The sequence below is a fragment of the Brettanomyces bruxellensis genome, chromosome 5, assembly GCF_011074885.1.
Source record: "Brettanomyces bruxellensis chromosome 5, complete sequence".
NCBI classification, from domain to species: Eukaryota; Fungi; Ascomycota; class Pichiomycetes; order Pichiales; family Pichiaceae; genus Brettanomyces; species Brettanomyces bruxellensis.
In genome coordinates this window covers 63,938-82,053 of record NC_054686.1, presented here as the reverse complement: position 1 = coordinate 82,053, position 18,116 = coordinate 63,938, and the positions used below count along the sequence as shown (strand labels likewise).

General features: G+C 36.3%; 5 protein-coding genes across 5 annotated transcripts; 2 read left to right on the top strand and 3 right to left on the bottom strand.

The window, feature by feature from the left end:
* Window positions 1-133: 133 nt before the first annotated feature.
* BRETT_004066 (uncharacterized protein) lies at window positions 134-1,702 on the bottom strand (the record flags this gene model as incomplete). The annotated part of the gene is made up of 1 exon (XM_041282565.1): window positions 134-1,702. The coding sequence occupies one exon, from the start codon at window positions 1,700-1,702 to the stop codon at window positions 134-136; it is 1,569 nt and encodes a 522-aa protein (XP_041135341.1).
* A 1,599-nt stretch (window positions 1,703-3,301) lies between these two features.
* BRETT_004065 (uncharacterized protein) lies at window positions 3,302-5,353 on the top strand (the record flags this gene model as incomplete). Its single annotated transcript, XM_041282564.1, has 1 exon — window positions 3,302-5,353. One exon carries the CDS (start codon window positions 3,302-3,304, stop codon window positions 5,351-5,353), a length of 2,052 nt encoding a protein of 683 aa, XP_041135340.1.
* A 190-nt stretch (window positions 5,354-5,543) lies between these two features.
* BRETT_004064 (uncharacterized protein) lies at window positions 5,544-6,560 on the bottom strand (the record flags this gene model as incomplete). Its single annotated transcript, XM_041282563.1, has 1 exon — window positions 5,544-6,560. One exon carries the CDS (start codon window positions 6,558-6,560, stop codon window positions 5,544-5,546), a length of 1,017 nt encoding a protein of 338 aa, XP_041135339.1.
* Window positions 6,561-7,728: 1,168 nt separating this feature from the next.
* BRETT_004063 (uncharacterized protein) lies at window positions 7,729-9,201 on the bottom strand (the record flags this gene model as incomplete). The annotated part of the gene is made up of 1 exon (XM_041282562.1): window positions 7,729-9,201. One exon carries the CDS (start codon window positions 9,199-9,201, stop codon window positions 7,729-7,731), a length of 1,473 nt encoding a protein of 490 aa, XP_041135338.1.
* A 1,042-nt stretch (window positions 9,202-10,243) lies between these two features.
* Window positions 10,244-11,959, top strand: IMA2 (oligo-1,6-glucosidase ima2; the record flags this gene model as incomplete). The annotated part of the gene is made up of 1 exon (XM_041282561.1): window positions 10,244-11,959. The coding sequence occupies one exon, from the start codon at window positions 10,244-10,246 to the stop codon at window positions 11,957-11,959; it is 1,716 nt and encodes a 571-aa protein (XP_041135337.1).
* Between the last annotated feature and the right edge of the window lie 6,157 nt (window positions 11,960-18,116).

Below are 18,116 nucleotides of genomic sequence, written 5' to 3'. Positions count from 1 at the left end.
AATTTGATTTGATGTGTGCTGCTTTTACATACATAGTGTGACTAACGTATTTTTTAAAAATGATCCGCATTTAAAAGTAAAATGTATTTAGAAAGTCATTAACCATAATCAAAATAAAAACCTGCATGATTCTTTAAAATTCAATCTGATTCACAATACAACTTCCAACTGCGGGCTTCGTAACTACAACTGCATGCGATATCTCTTCTTCAGTAATGTTTGGAAAATGCTTCTTATAATATTGCTCTACTAAAGCATTAATGAGCCCATCCAATTTGTCCTCAGTCGTGAAATGAACCAAAGAACCACCCCAACCTGCACCAGTAATTCTTGATCCTAATGACCCATTTTTTCTTGCTATTCTGCAAAGTTCATCGCATTCATCGGTCGAGTTCATTAGAAGAGTCTTTAAAGAAAGCTGGGACTGATCCATAATTTCTCCAAAACGTTTAAGAAAGTTTGAGGAATTTTCCGAGGCATTAGAATCAGTGAATAAGCGTAGAGTTTCAAGAACACGTCTAGCCTCATCAAAAACATGCTTTGTTCTTTGATAAATCTTCAATTTCTCGTATTTAACAGGGAATGTCGTCAAATACTTTTCAGTGAACTCATCCTTTGATAATCCAAGTCTGTCGGCCGCCTCTTCTGTAGTGAAGCCTATTTTTTGAGAATCAGTGAACCATGTTTCAATCTTTTGAGATAATTCTTGCAAACGCTGTATTCCCAGTCTAATGTCTCTGCCATTCCACCTAGAAAGATGCCTCTTTTCAACAAAATAGGTATCCATAAACCCCCTCAATGTACCCGTATTAAGATTTGAATTTTTTGGCAAAGTAATACCATTGAGGCGTGCCAAAAATTCTGCACCGATTGCCATTTCAACCACTCTGAGGTTGTAATTGACAGGTGCAGATTCATTTTTGTTCGATTCAACAAGTGTATTGGTAATTAAAAATGATAATGGCTTAAGTGGAGGATGGATCTCAGGGATTGAGTAAGGAGTTGCTCTCAATTCTGGTTGAAACTCTATGAAAAGAACCTTGCCTTTTTCACCACAGACAGAAGCACATTGATCCATTCCTCCGTTATTTAATCCCACGTAGTGCTCAGAAACAACAGTGATGCGAGTCAAATCCTTCTTTGTAATGTTTTCCACGCCATTTGCTTTCAATATTCCTAGCGTTGAAGCCACACAAAGAGCAGCCGAAGATGATAGTCCCCCTCCAGTTGGAACTGTTCCATCAATAACAACATTTATACTCTTTAAGCATTGGCCTTTGGTGCTTGGAAACCGCTCCCAAAGATATTTCTGAGCCACTATCAATGAGCATCTGTAGTAATTCGTCCATGAATGTGATTCCTTGTCAATAACTATAATAGAGCCATCTTTGGGCAATTCAATTGTTTCAGGGGTAAAGCGCTTATCAGTATTGGCAAGATGAATGAAATGACCTTTTGAATCACTGGATTTCCCAATTGCTTCAATCACGTCATATTCTATGGCCATTGGCAAAACAGAGAAATAACAGTAATCTACGTGATCACCGATAAGATTAACTCTTCCTGGGGCTCTAGCAATGAACTCTGGAGCCCCCTGAAACACGTCTTTGTATTCATGCACCAAGTTTTGATACCTGGAAGCTTGAGACTCAGGCTTGTCGTAAAGACTTAAGTCTGAAAATGTAGGAATAAGGTCTGCCATCTCTCACCAAAATGTATCTGACTATCAGCTTGATTTAGTCTCAAAATGCTGCTTCAATTAATATGCGCACAAATTCAATTATAAAGTGCAAATTATAGATAGAAAAGTGAAGTCAAAACGATCTCAGAAAGATATTATCAAGAGCTTTTACCCTGAACATCCTCATATAAGTTCGAAGTCAACAATTTCTATATATTATATGGATTTTCTTAGTTTGAAGTATAGCATTTTTATCTCCCCACTCCAACTGCAATTTGCTTTCAGTAATCCCATACTCGGTCGTTTTGACTGGGATAAAAGAATTCAAAGTACCTCAACCGGATAAAACGGAGACTGTGTTGGGCGCTAAGGCTCCGAAAGCTGCAGTATAATGTATTCTGTCATGAATCTTGTCGACTGGTTGTCATTTGTATTATTCTGACGGAAAAACGAATTTTTTAAAAAAAAAAATGAAGTAGGGCAAGTTAGCTCAATTCGGAAGACTGGAGAACAGGGAAAATTCATTGCTAGAGGGAGAGAAAGAAAAATCGAATTGATATTTTCTCCGCACCTTCAACAATAAAAAAATATTTCCCCACTAACCGAAAAAACTCTGATTGTAAACAACTGTGCTCGGGTCCAAGGGACCGAATTTGATTTTTCCCCAACTTAGATCTTAAAGAAAAAGCAACAAACCGGAATAATAGGTAATTCAATGGAAGGGCTTATTAGTCGTTTTATCATTATTTTTACTTGTTCCAAAGTCTTCCATTTTACCAACCAGTAGGTATGTATACTTGATATTAAAAGACTGGACGGATAGCAGTAAATAGAAAAGAATATGCTTGATTTCTGGAAAGGAAGTGCACATTTTGTGACTAAAGAGATTCTCATGAATTACCACGTTAAAATGACCTTTGTGGGGTACTACCGGTTTAATCATTTGCTTGTTTTTTCGGCACAAACGGTATCCTTTGTGCAAACTGATTATGCCGAAACAATTGCAGCATTTTCAGGATTAGGGGATATTTTTCAGCAATCTGTAAAGAGCAATTAAAAGAAAACAATGATAAACTTTTCTTTGAGGCCGCACTAACGCGGGTACCCGATTAATTCTTAAAAATTAATCCGAAGTATGCCCCAAAAAATTTGGGTGCATGAATCCGGGGTAATGCATACAAGTCAGAACGAGAACAAAAAAAAGTTGAATTCAAAGGTAAAGTTCTTGTTTCAAATGTGTGATCATTATTCCTTCAAATTTACTATTTGGTACAACTCAGATGTCCGAATTCCAAAGAGGAGATATTAATAAGCAGTATTTCAACTTGTGCATGCCTTCGGATTTTTGTGTACATCTTATGGAGCACAATGATCCTACTATTTGGACCAGACATTTCTCACTTGTGGTTATTAATTTCGAATAATTGCACTTACTGATATAACTAATATTAATATTACCAGGTCATAACTTCGAAACTCTTGTCCTTTCCATATAAGCATCTGCTTCTGTCTAAATTGCATTTCTTATATTTTCTATCTGGCAATAGCAGCTTGATAATATTGGAGAATATTTAAGCGCACGGTGAGGCAAATATCGTATAAGGCATTTCATGAGAAAACATGACTACAATTTTAGTTACAGGTGGCGCTGGATATATCGGATCACATACAGTTATTGAGCTAATTAACAGTGGCTTTAGAGTGATTGTGGTTGATAATCTTGTGAATGCATCCTATGATTCAGTCTCACGTGTGGAGTACATTGTCAAGAAAAAGGTTATATTTTATGAAATCGATCTTAGAGACTCAGAAAAGCTTTCAAAGGTTTTTGATAAATATAAAATTGATGCAGTGATTCATTTTGCCGGTCTCAAGGCTGTGGGTGAGTCAACCAAGATTCCTCTTGAGTATTTTGATAACAATGTTGGTGGTACAATTTCTCTTCTCAAGGTGATGAAACAACATGATGTCAAAAATATTGTTTTCTCATCATCTGCTACTGTTTATGGCGATGCTACTCGCTTTAAGGATATGATTCCAATCCCAGAAAAGTGTCCAACGGGTCCAACGAATCCTTATGGACATACAAAGTTGGTCATAGAAGGGATTATGCGTGATATATATGCTAGCGATAATAAATGGAGAATCGCCTTGCTTAGATATTTCAATCCAATTGGAGCCCATCAATCAGGATTAATTGGTGAAGATCCAACCGGAATTCCAAACAATTTACTTCCATTCTTAGCTCAGGTTGCCATTGGTCGCAGGCAGAAGTTGAATGTTTTTGGAAATGACTATGATTCTCATGATGGAACACCAATTAGAGACTACATTCATGTGGTGGATTTGGCCAAGGGACATATTGCTGCACTCTCATATTTGGCAAATCTGAAACCTAAGGAGGGAATCTGCAGAGAGTGGAACTTGGGTACCGGTAAAGGCTCAACTGTTTTTGATATTTATCACTCATTTTGCAAGGCTGTGGGTCACGATCTCCCATACGAAATTGTTGGCCGTCGGAGTGGTGATGTTCTTAACCTTACTGCCTGTGTTACTCGTGCCAATGAAGAGTTAAAATGGAAAGCTAAGCTTACAGTTGATGATGCATGCCGCGATCTTTGGAATTGGACCACAAAGAATCCACAAGGCTTTGCTACACCTCATTATCATATCGCAGATCATTTGTACGGAGAACAACGAATTCACGACGTAATATTTGAGAATTTCAAGTTCTCCGTTGCCAACGTTGGTGCGACGATCGTCGACGTTGAAGTCAATGGCCATCCTGTGGTTTGCAATTTTCAAAGGCTTTCCGACTATGCAGCGAAAGAAAATCCTTACTTTGGTGCCACCATTGGTCGTGTGGCAAACAGACTTCCGGGGGCAAAAATTGTGATAGAAGGTCATACGTATGATATTGATGCCAATGAGGGTAAGAATTCTTTACATGGAGGCTCACATGGCTTCAACAGCAAATACTTCTTTGGTCCTGTTACCTCTTATGACTCAAAAGCTGAGACTGTCATACTCAAATTTGTTGACTTTGATTCAGATGGATCAAATGGATATCCTGGAGATTTGAACACATATGTTTCCTATATTGTCACACCGCATTCATACAAGATTGAGTACGAAAGTTCGTTAGATTCTTCCAGTAAATCTCCGGTTACTGTGGTTAACTTGACGAATCATTCGTACTTCCATCTCTCAGATGAATCTAATATCAATGAGACCGATTTTAAGCTATACACAAATAAATGTATAGACACTGATACTTCACTTCTTCCCACTGGAACTATCTCTAAATTAACGCAACCAAAAGTTATGGAAAAGTTTAGACTTGGATCGAATGCTTTTGATAATTGTTTTGTTTTGAGCGATGATGTTGAATCTCTTGACACTCGCAAATTAAAGGCTAAAAAGGCTTTGGAGGTATCAAATTCAAAGTCAAATTTGCAATTGAAGGTTTATACAACTGAGCCAGCATTTCAACTTTATACTGGAGATGAAATAGCGGTGAAAAATTATGGCAAACGTTCGGGATTTGCAGTTGAGACTTCAAGATTTCTAGGTGCAGCAACATTCGAAAAATGGCAAAGGCAGGTCATCCTCCACAAGGGTGATTTGTATGGTGCATCCACTACTTACGTATTTAGCTCTCTTGATCATTAGTTAGGTTTGTTTTCTGTTTAGAATTGGCTTTTTTTTTTTTGGTATGAAATAAATTCATTAATAGTTACCACCTAAGGCAATTGCAAATGAATAATAAGAAAGAGAAATTCAATGTTATATTAAAGAAAGTAATAGAAAAGTTCTTATATTAAATCTAGAGGTTAAGGTGCTCTTTATACAAATTTGTTGTCTAGTGTTTCAAAGTATACCTTATTATTTTCACGAGACCCTCCTCTAAATTAATTGTGGGTTTCCACCCAAGTGTGCATAGTTTTTCATATGTAACATCATAACGTTCATCGTTGTATAATCTATCGCCAACAAATTTTATCTCAGAATTACTCTTGGAGCCTGTGATGAGTTCATAAAGACTCCTTATCATCCTGACTAACTTGAGATTACAGATTTCTTGATCAGAACCTACATTGTATATTTCATGCTGATCACCTACTTCCCAAATGCATAAAACAGCTCTGATAAAATCGTCAATAAAAACGTATCTCCTTCTTTGATGACCATCGCCATGAATTGTTATTGGTTTATCCTCTTTTAAGGCATTTATTGTCATCGGAATCAACTTTTCTGGATATTGATTGTACCCATAAACATTATTTGACCGAACAACAAGAATAGGCAGATGAAAAGATTTCACATAAGCATTAATAATAAGATCTATAGCTGCTTTAGTAGCAGAGTATGGGTTTGTTGGCTCTAAGCGAGATTGCTCATCTACTGCCTCCCCAGATTGTTGATCCCCATAAACTTCATCCGTTGATATATGAATAAAGGTTATGTGTCGATTAAAGTCATTTTTTGCCATTAGTAGGCGGACGCATTCTAATAAATTCTGTGTTGCGAAAATATTATTTCTAGTGAAAAAAAGGGGTTCTTCATATGACCTATCAACGGAAGACTCGGCAGCAAAATTGATAAAGTCTGTAAACTTCTCTTCCTCAACAATCAATCTTTCAAGCACTCTATATTCAGATGATAAATCAGCTCGAATAAAATCAAAATTGGGAAGCTTCATAAGATCTTCAATAAACTTTGTAGATTCTTCACTCACATAGCTGAGCTTGTCCAGACAAGTAAAATGAAAGTATGCAAATCTGGGAGACCGACAAACATATCTAAGAAAATTAGATCCAATAAATCCAGCACCGCCTGTCACAAGTACAGAGCGCAATGGCTTTACTTGTTGATCCATTTGACGACTATTTAGTTTGTTAGATATAATTGTATTAGTTTGCCTTTTCCAAAATAATGTGGGGTAAGCTTTTTTTTAGTTCAATCGCGACCCTCCCCGTATTTATATTATTGTAGCAGTTTTCGTTAATGCGCATCATTGGGTCTGTGTTACGTAATATGTAAATCATATTTAGTGTACGGATTTGCGACTGGAAATGTCGATGAAGTAAAGGTCAGAAGTCTCAACGAGCAGAACTAAAAGCTAGAAGGAAATACTTATATGCGGAGTTAAAATAATTCTTGCAAGCATTGATAAATAATGAAATATTAATTTTGAACGATATATATCAACGTTAAGGCTTGGTGAGCTCTTAGCCTTTCAAATATTTTCGTTCAGTGGAGTTCTTTATATTGTCAGAATAACTATCTGTTGGTACTATCAAATTCTTGATCGTGAAAATAGGTAAATTGTCTTTTAATGCTTAATATTATACTTCTACACTAGCAATTGAGATGAAATGGCTTTTATGAATTTAGAAATATAATCTCTTCATGCGACTTTGGGTCGTAAATCAGTAAGATTTACTGTTAAATTGCTTGTGTAATGCTCAGAAGCGTTCGGTTATAAGTGTGACGCCGATTACTTTATGAAGTTTCCCGATAACAGTACATTGAGTGTTTTTAAGAATAAATAAAGGGAAAAAATTAAAGTCGAAGAGATAAAGAATAAAGTTTGAATAAAGTAAAGGAAGAGGAATGCTCATGGTGAAATATTTCTAATCCTTACGAGTGATGTTCTCTTGGCATAAAACAAGGTAGACTACTTTTATATAGATAACACTATCAAAGAGCGTATTGGGGCTATAATCCAGTAGAATGAACGATGTAGAATAAACTTCATAAAAAGTTTTCTCAACATATGTATCTATATTTACCAATATTCCTTATCTTTTTTAACTGTATGTTTATTACTTAAATATTAAATATCGTGATAGCAAAGATTTGGTTAGGGGAAAGAAAGTTATGTAAACCTTCCCTTGACTGATTAAAAAGATAATATTTTGAATCATCCTCGTTAGGCAGAATTGAGACGAAATATTATCAAAAAGATTCAGTTTCCCAGATTAAAATAAATTAGCAAACGAAAAGAAAAACACATGCTATGAGGCATACATACCAGGATATCATTATTCTTTTGCCGACGCAATCACTTTGGCATTCAAGATTGCATTCTTAGATGATAGCTTTTGATCCGCAGAAACTTCTTCCTGAACTTCATTTGAATCAATAAGCTCAGCATTGTTCATACCGTCGCCAAACCTGCTGGCAACATCCTCGAGAGTCATGTTTTTTGTTTCCATCCATAGGAAATATATTATGAAAATAAATGGTATATTGTAGGAAGCATTAATCATATAAAACTTCCAGCCAACAGCATCCATCGATATTGGAAGGACAAAGGAAGCAAGTAGGCCAAATCCACAATTCCAGAACTGAAAAAACGTTGTTCCGGCTGCTCTAACTCTTGTTGGAAATATCTCCGTAGGATATAATGTTTGCATTGGCGTATAACAAAAACTGTAAAAGCCATTGAAAAGGAACATCCAAAATATTGTTGCGTACTGTGCTGATTTGTTCGTACTAGTAGCACCCCATTTTTGGATGAATCCACCGAGACAGAAAAGACAAGCAGTCATACCAGTAAGACTAATTATTGATTGTGGTTTTCGTCCAAGGCGATCAAATGTAAAAGCACCCACGACAGCCACAAAAAAGTTCCAACAGGAACTGATCATATTAATTTGAAGAAGTTTAGTACTTCCAGAAATACCCGCTTGTTGTAAAAGAATTGTGAGATAATATGAGCCAATCGAGGATCCTCCCATTTCTACGATCCAGGTAAATGAAAGAATAATCAAAATTCTTTTCAGCATTGGTCTACTAGGTCTCATTAATTCTCTCCATTGATGAGCAAATGGTGCGGTGCTCTTTAACGAGAGATGAATTTTTTCAACAAGTTCCTCTGCATTTTCTTTGTCCAATCCTTGACAAATCATTAGGGCATCTCTAGCATATTGTCTATGACCTTGTGCTACCATCCAACGAGGAGATTCTGGAACAAATGGAATGGCAGCAATTGTTATTGCAGAAGGTATAGCTTGAATAATCGAGGGGATTCTCCAGGCCCAAGTGCTATTAATTTGGCCAGTTCCATATGAGACTGCTGACGCAATTATAGCACCAGCATCAAACATCGTAAAGTAAAGGCCTCCAATAATACCACGCATATCTGGTGGAGCAAGTTCGGCTATTAAAAGTGGAGCTGCAACACCAGACATATGAATGGCTATACCCATGATTATTTTTGCAATACAAAACATGGTAATATTCTGGGACGCACTTTGAATGATAATTCCAACAAACGCCAACATACAACCAAAAAATATGGTGACCCTCCTTCCAACATAATCACACAAATGTGCGACAAAGGTACAAGCTAGAATGCCACCCATCCAATTAGAAGCATTAAGTAAGCCGGTTGTTGCTGGCTTCAAATGAAAATAGCCACTAAATGGATCAATTGCAATTAAACCTGCCATCATCATGGTGTCGTAACCTAACGTTGTGGAATTTACGACACCCGTAAGAATTAACGCCATTAGCATTAATTTCCGTTTTCTTGGAATATGTTTGGATAGCGTGTCGGAAGAGTTAAAAGGGTGCCACATACTGGTGAGTGATTGATACGTTTGTTGTATATACTGTTGTTACAGATTGGTAAGGTAATTTATCATTTAGATATGTAGGAATGGCCATGCAAAATAAGTTCAATATATATTCAGATACGTGGTATCAGTCCATTGTACTTTAATCATATTAAAGTTTCTTTCTTGCAATTATTCCTTTATACTCTTATCTAAAGTTGTAGCCTCAAGATTCATCAGTAATCTATCCGTACGATTTAAAAATAGGAAGGTAGACAATAAATAAATTTGGGCCGAAGTAGTTTATTATTTGCCTCATAATTATCGGTCTAACCCGTCCAAAGAATTATGCAACATAAATTTCCCCGGCTTTACCAGCGATAGGTTTCTTCCCGCGGAAAGATGGGTAAATAGTTCTTATCAACTTTTCTATACGGATAGATCATAAGCTAACTTCCGTTCACTTGCTACAAAGGAAATAATCAAAGATTTTCATTGTTTCCGTCCAAAAAGTTCAAAAAAAAAAATGCAAATTTCATATTCGCATCCATGAAACTCATCCAATAACAAAAAAATGCTGCGAGTACCTCATATTTCCGCAATTTTAGGGGTTCCCAGAATAAATGGCAAATGACTGCCTTGGGAAATCGGTACTTTCCGGCGGCAAGTCATTATCAGTAAATTTAAGCGTCATGCGGAGAAGGATGTGATTCGTACATTTCAGAATCACCCCATGGGTTTGCTCGTTGTATTGATATGGCAAGGCCAGAAATGGAAGGTTAAGATGCCGGGTTTGTTGAACGAGTCCAATTTAACTGAGGGTCATCCGTCTCGTTCTCGGTGTTCATAGTATTCCTAATGTGGAGTGTTCTTTGAAAAACGCGGGGAAATCGTTCTCCAGTATTTAAGTAACTGATATTTCTCCCGATGGTATTTTTCCAAACACTGACTTGAAACGAATCAATGGTAAATGTATTGGTACTATATGTAATTTACAATGTCTGAAATTCAAAAACATCCAGAAACGACCGAGAAATGGTGGAAGGAGGCAGTGGTTTATCAAATATATCCAGCTAGTTTCAAAGATTCAAATGGAGACGGCTGGGGTGATCTTAATGGAATTAGATCAAAACTATCATATTTGAAAAAGCTTGGTATCGATGCAGTTTGGGTTTGTCCATTTTATGATTCCCCTCAAGATGACATGGGTTATGATATTGCGAATTACGAGAAAGTCTGGCCTACTTACGGAACAAATGATGACTGCTTCAATCTTATTAAAGAAGCACATAATTTGGGTATGAAACTTTTTGTTGATTTGGTCATTAACCATTGCTCTGATGAGCACGAATGGTTTAAGGAATCAAAGAGCAGCAAATCAAATCCCAAGAGAGATTGGTTCTTCTGGAGACCTCCAAAAGGATATACGAAGGACAACAAGCCTATTCCTCCAAACAACTGGGGTTCTATTTTTGGAGGATCCGCATGGGAATTTGATAACAGCACTAAGGAATTTTATTTGCATTTATTTGCTAAGGGCCAGCCTGATCTTAACTGGGAAAACGATGAGTGTAGAAATGCTATTTTTGATACCTCCATTGGCTTCTGGCTAAAGCATGGTGTCGATGGCTTTAGAATTGATACCGCTGGATTGTATTCCAAGCTCCCTGGTCTTCCGGACGTTCCAATTAGTGATCCAAAGCGAGAATTTCAACACCCAGACCCAGGATCCCTGAACGGACCAAGAATCCATGAATTCCACAAAATGATGAAAAAATACATGCAAGGTATTGTCGGCCCAGACAAGGAAATTTTCTCTGTGGGAGAAGTCGGTCATGCATCAAAAGAGGTGTTCATGAAATACACAGGGGCAAACAGAAATGAAATTTCTGAATTGTTTGTTTTTGACCATGTCGATGTTGGTAGTTCCAAAACTTTTAAGTACAACTTGGTGCCATTTGATTTAAAGGAATGGAAGCAAGCTTTGGCCTCAAGCTTTGATTGGATTAATGGAACAGATTGTTGGTCTTCCGTCTTTCTAGAGAATCATGATCAGCCAAGATCTGTTACACGGTTTGGTGATGATTCAACTGAAAAAGCTCGTACTGCCTCGGCTAAGTTGCTAGCAACTATGCTTGTTTCCTTTACTGGTACATTATTTGTTTATCAAGGACAGGAATTAGGCTGTACCAACTTCAAAGCCAACGGAATTTCTGATTATGAAGATGTGGATGCAAATGGTCATTATGAAGAGTTTACTGAAAGATTTGGTGCAGACTCCAAAGAAGTTCGTGGTATGATTGATGGATTAGCCTTGATGTCACGGGACCATTCTAGAACACCTTTCCCATGGTCATCGGAAGGTAAGTACGGTGGTTTCAGCTCTTCTAAACCATGGTTCCACATGAACGAGAACTTCAAGCAGGGTATTAATGTGGAGGATGAAGAAAATGATCCTGATTCCGTTCTTAACTTCTGGAGAAAGGCTATTGCCGCCAGGAAGCAACATAAAGACTTACTTGTGTATGGATATGACTTTAAGTTCTATGACTTGGACAATAAAAAGTTGTTTGCATTCACTAAAAAGTACGGGGACACCACTTTATTTGCTGCCTTGAACTTTTCTGGTGAGACTTTGAAGTTCAATTTACCAAAGGGCCAATATTCCAAATTCTTTGGAACTCACTCTGATGGGGAGAAAAAGATTTGTTGAGACCTTGGGAAGGCCGTCTTTACTTCTCTAAAGAATAAGAAAAGTAATGCTATCTAACGTCTTAAACGATTTTTTTTTATTTACTTTATATTTTATATTACTACACGTTTATTTTTAATAGGTGTACTTATATAAAAATTGATCCACAACTATGGAAATAAAAAAAAATGCTTTGAACAATTCAAGTTAGTGAAGTCTCCAGGAAAGAGATTTTAATACAATTTTCAAAGAATGAAAACGGATGAATTAATTTCAATCGGATTTAATCCGTATCTACTTCATCAAACGTTTGATCCCGCATGGACGGCATATTACTTGCAACAAAATCAGACAGCATGTCATTCATAATTGTGGACGTGCCATATCCGCCTGGTGTTTTTGTTGAGAGGACCGGGGAGTTTCCCCAACCACTTCCCTCAGCGTTCATATTTCCTTGTGCTTGAAATGGTGATATACATCCTTCGTTCCAAATATTAGATAGGAAGTTATCCAACTCTGTAGGATCAAATTCAGTTGACGAGACCTTATCATTATTTGTCTCATCAGCTTTCGAATCATGCTTCATGTCTGCATTTAAGTTCGTGATACTTGATGTATCGTCGATTATTGCCCGTTGAAGTAAGGTGGCTAAATCCTGATCACTTATGTCAGTCAAAAAGTTATATTCATCTTCTGGAAATTCAATTTTGTCCTCTTTTATGAGCTTCAACACATAGGATGGGTCTCTAAGTAAAACCCACGCAAAAAATGACTTGTCGGCTAGTGGTAAAACTCCTTCCATAAAATTCTCTTTAATGTTATTCTTTGTAAGTAAATTTGTAAACTTGTTAATTATCTTTAGCCGCTTCTTATATTTTTCACCACTATCTTTTTCAATGCATTTTTTAATTACCAATGATCTGAAGTAAAGTCCAAATTGAATTTGAAGACACCTTTGAATTGTTGTTTCCAGAAAACTAGATAGGTAAAAGTCGAATCCACGACCAACATACCGATAGCTGTATTTAAACAATTGAATGAAGTTAGACATAATGTCTGTGACAAATTCAAGTACTTTCATGCACAAACGGAAGCAAGCATTCGGCTGTCTTTTCTTTTCAAAGTGTATCATCATATAAAAATAGACAGGATGCATGAAGGAGAGGCTCTCTATATATATCATAAGTGATGTAACCTTTCTAAGATTATGTATATGATCACCATCTGTTGGTGTCATTAAAGCAGATAAGGAAGTCCATTTGTCAGTGATATAGTCTTCTAAAATTTTCAAATCAACAAGCAGTTCTCCAACCCTAGGAGGTGTTTGTACATTCAAGATTTTATCTATTATTGTACTGAGAAGTATGTCCACGCGATATTGACTGTTAATTCTCGCTATAGTTTCCTTCTCTATACCAAAATCTAAAATGTTTGAGCTATTTTCGGTGTATATGGGCACCTTGGTGTCGTAAATGCAAGGCCTCATAATTAATGGAAAACCAAAAATTGCCGATTGAAAAGTAGCAGATATACCAAGGCAATGCCAAATTTTTCTTATAAGTGCACCATAGTGTGAAAATTGAGCTGAAGAATCAAATTTAGTTGGATCTCGATTGAACCCAGATGAAAGAGCAACCTGGACCAAATGGCTTAGGTATATTTGAATTCTACCGTCACCGAAAGAATCCGAACATTGTGTATTTTGATATTCTTTTGCCATCATAATGCATTGATACATTTCGATTGCATACCTTCTGAAGGGTGGAAACTGTCTTGTACAAAGCTCCGCAACATCTGTTATATGCTTTGCCATATGATACTTTAGAAGATAACTCTCCTCCTCCGAATATTCTGGAAAGTCCGTTGCAGCTGTACAATTTGATTCTAATGACATATACGATATTTTAAGAATGTAGAGTAGCGTTCCTACCGTAGCGATGTCGAGTCTTTTCTGGAATTTCAATATTTTCACACTATTCTCGGATTCACTTCTTTTACCGATAAGTGATTCAATACTTGAAACAAGCATGCCTTGATCAAAGTATGGCATGAATGGATATGCATATAAAAAAAAGCGATCAATTAAAAGCCAGATTACTTTTATGGGAGGCAAGACATCAATAACTTTAGCGTTAATATAACTTAAATCGTCCTCCTCAGATATCTCGATATCTTTGGATGATAAATTTGAAGAAAAAGTTAAATTTCCAGTATCATTTCGCATATCAGGTGGTTTTAAAGGTTTTACTTCATATAATCCAGAGTATTCCATTAGACTGCGTTTAAATTCGTAGTCTTTTGTTTTCAATCCTGTCGCATTGACCTTCGCAAAGCCAGGTAATGTAAGACTAGTCTTAGTTTTTTGTCCAATGACTAGAAAGTATGCCTGGGCGAGAAATGGATCTTTCAAAATCATTGATATCCATGCTAATGGTGCATGGTTGTTCATTCTAGAATACCAAGTCATCAACGCTGGTGAGCCCTCATAGAAGTCAACCCTTTCATCCGCTTCAACACCAAATTGTTCGGCAAGCTTAAGTTCACTAAGTCTGGAAGAATCCTGATCAATGTTTTCAATTGTGCGTAAACTTCCAGCTGTATTATCAAGTTGGTGAGTTTGTTTTGATGAGAGTTGCTGAATTCTCTCAGACTGTTCAATAACCAATTCTTTTAGATCTTTGAGCTCTTGAAAAACCTTCTTAGTGACAACCCCAGAATTTTCCGGTGTGTCGGAGGTACGTAAATCATAATGGCAATGTTGGGTGAGGTTGTGTTCACGACATTGTTTGCAAAAAGGTCTGCTTCTATCGCATTTAACTTTTCTTCTTCTGCATTCACTGCATGATACAAAGAGTCTTCGACGTTTTTTGGGGCATCGTGCTCTAGAGATTATGTCTTTGTTCATTTAGTTCTTTGGTATAATCGTTGACAATCCGTAACTTCTGTTTATTCGTGTCTTCTCACTCTTTCGCATTTTTCCCTTCCCTTCTTTTGAACCCCCTGAGGTCCTCCGATTTTTTGCCCTACTTGTGGTCGATTATGCGGAGCGTTTCAAACTTATTGGTTTTAATGGTGTAAGATAATATTAACCCTGCCCTATGTCATAAAGTAAAATCAGTTGAGTAGAAGTATTCGAAAGATGTGCGAGCCTTGCTAGCAAGAAAAATAGAAACGAAAGACGTGATCGTTGTTGTTCCGAGAAACTCAAATCTGGTTGATTACGTAAGCAATTAAGAACAAAAAAATATAAAGTTTCTGTTCCGTTAGTCTTCTTTCTAAGACCTCTTGTTTCTTCATCATATATATTAATAAACATAAATTAGAGAGCTAAACCCTCACTTTATAACCACATCAGATTATATTCTAATAAAACTTTTTCTTCCTTTCTTTCTCACAATACAATAAATACTATTGGGCATAACCATACTTCTAATATTAGATTCCACGTGTTCTGAATTAGTTTAGTAGTAACAACACTCCTTCCTAAACTAATTTCCTTGGATCAACATAACATCATTTTCAGTTTATTACTGAATGCTGTTGGATTTAGATTCTTAGTCAGTAAATCTGCAGGATTCAATTCTGATTGAATATACCAAAGTCTAAACAATCTTGCTTCAACTAATTCTCTGATAAAGAAGTAGCTAATATCGATATGTCTAGTTTTATTGTTCTGAGTATTATGCATGCTCAGTGTCAATGCAGATTTATTGTCTCCACATAAATTTACATGTGTGACTTTAATCCCAATCTCATTAAGCAACTGATAGAAATATAAACCTGATTTAGAAATTTCTCTAATAGCCATTAATTCACTTTCGGCAGTAGAAAGTGCAACTGACGACTGTTTCTTGGATAACCAAGAAATTATATTTCCACAAAATGTTATGAGTCCACCAGACTGAGATCTTCTATTTTCTGAATTACCCCAATCAGCATCACTAAATATTGTCAACTTATTTCTCGTTTCTGAATTATACTGATGAATGAGTATATTTTTGGTCGAGTCCAAGAACTGAAATTCCTTACATTTTACCACAGTCCTTCCATCACTCATCAGTTTAATTCCTTTCTGTTTTGTTTGACCTAAATACTGTAAAACTCTCTTTGCAGCCCTATAATGTATTTCCTTTGGACTGTTTGTATATGAAGCTAACCGAGATACATGAAACCCAATATCAAATCTGACAGTATTGCTGACATAGAGCAGCATTCCAATCATAGTCTTATACTCATCCTTCTCTTCGAACGATAGTATTCTGGATTTTTCCGCAGAAAGATCCCAGCACCTTGGGAATGGTGTTTCTAATTCCTTTTCAGGAAGTTCGATATTCAAATTACTAACCATTCTCTCTATCGTGTCTTTCGAAGTTAACTTTATGAAGTCTTGAGTTATCTCTAGCGTCATACCAAGAAAGACATTTGGTGTACCTAGATCTTTCATACAAAAACTCCTGGATAAACATTTTATTGCTTCTTCTATTTCAACAATTGTTGCACCTGCAATCAAAATATCATCCACATACACTACTAGCATGCAATTTCGTTTATAGAATATGCAGCTATCCTTAAATGAGTTTTTGTAATTGCTGCTCTGTAATACCTGTCTTATTGTTTCATACCATAATTTGGGTGCTTGCTTAAGACCATATACACCTTTAAGCAATTTCCATACATGTCCCGGTTTAGCCTGTACTCCATCCGGAGGCTTCATATACACATCATAATCAATTCCTCCATTTAAAAATGCATTCTTTGCATCCAACTGTCTTAATTTCCATTTATGAACTGCTGCATACTGCAACAACAAATCTAAAACTATCCATTTTCATAACTGGTGCAAATGTGTCTGCCAAATCAATTCCATGTGTTTGTGTAAAACCTTCGGCAACAAGTCTTGCTTTAAATCTTTCTCCATTTTGCTCTTTCTTAACAGTGAAAACCCATCCACTCATGAGAACTTTTGACAATTTTGGAATTTTATTTCCAAACACTTCACAATAAACCTTATTGTTTTTAACAAGTCCAATTCACTTTGACATGCTTCTTTCCATTTCGTTGCTTCATTAGTGTTCATAGCCTCTTTATATGACATTGGTAGCTTATACTTATCTGCTGTAACTAATAGATTTACAACCTCTGATTTACCAGAATTCATTAAGATTCGTGAACTGTGATCCAAAGATAATGCAAGTCTTGCAACTTCTTCTGCATAACTCCTTCCTTTTTGAATCACAGCTTCATCATTATGAGCTATTCTGTTATTTGACAATATTGAATCGTAATCCTTTTTATTAATTGTTAACTTCTTTTCTATATTGTCGTTGTGCATAGTTTCATTTTGTGTTAAATTCTTATTTATGTTTGATGTTATTCCGGTAGTATTCTTGAAGGGAAATTCATTTATCTGTAACTATCAAACCATATTTCATCGCATACGGACCAATGACATCTGCACATAGGATTTCACCTGGTTTGCTAACAATTTCAATACTTTGCTTTCCATGAGTCAACATAACTTGGCTTTTGCAAACTTCACATTGATTAATTATCTTACTAATTTCTTTTTCCTTAAATTTATTCTCTGCAATTTGATTTAAAATCTTCACTAACTTATTTGTTGACGCATGTCCATATTCAATATGACATTTCTCAATAAATTCCTTATCCTTCTCATCAATCGTACTTTGGCATATAATTTCCCGTTCTGGATTAGTTAAAATATAAACATTATTGATTCGATGTGCTTCCGCCACAACATCTCCTTCAGCTGCCCTGATATATGCCTTTTCTGGATTGAATTCAGCTGTATAACCATTGTCTAATAATTTCGATAGTGATACTAAATTATGAGTACCTTGCCTTAAGTACATTGCATCTTTCAAGATCAAATTTCCACATTTAGCGGTACCAATTACTGTAGAGTTTAATCCCCCATTTGCTGTATTAATCCTTTTGTTACCAGGTCTAGACTCAACTAATAAGTTAAGGCTAATGACTGAGTGACAGGATGCTCCTGAGTCTAGAATAAAGGCTCCATCTGGAATTTTTGAATTTGATTCATCAATTTCAGCATTATGTGTTTCTTCAACCGAACTTGACTGTGCCCACTTATTGCTTTCTTGCATATGTTGCATTGCTTTCCATTTTTGGTATAACTTGCATTCATACTTTTTGT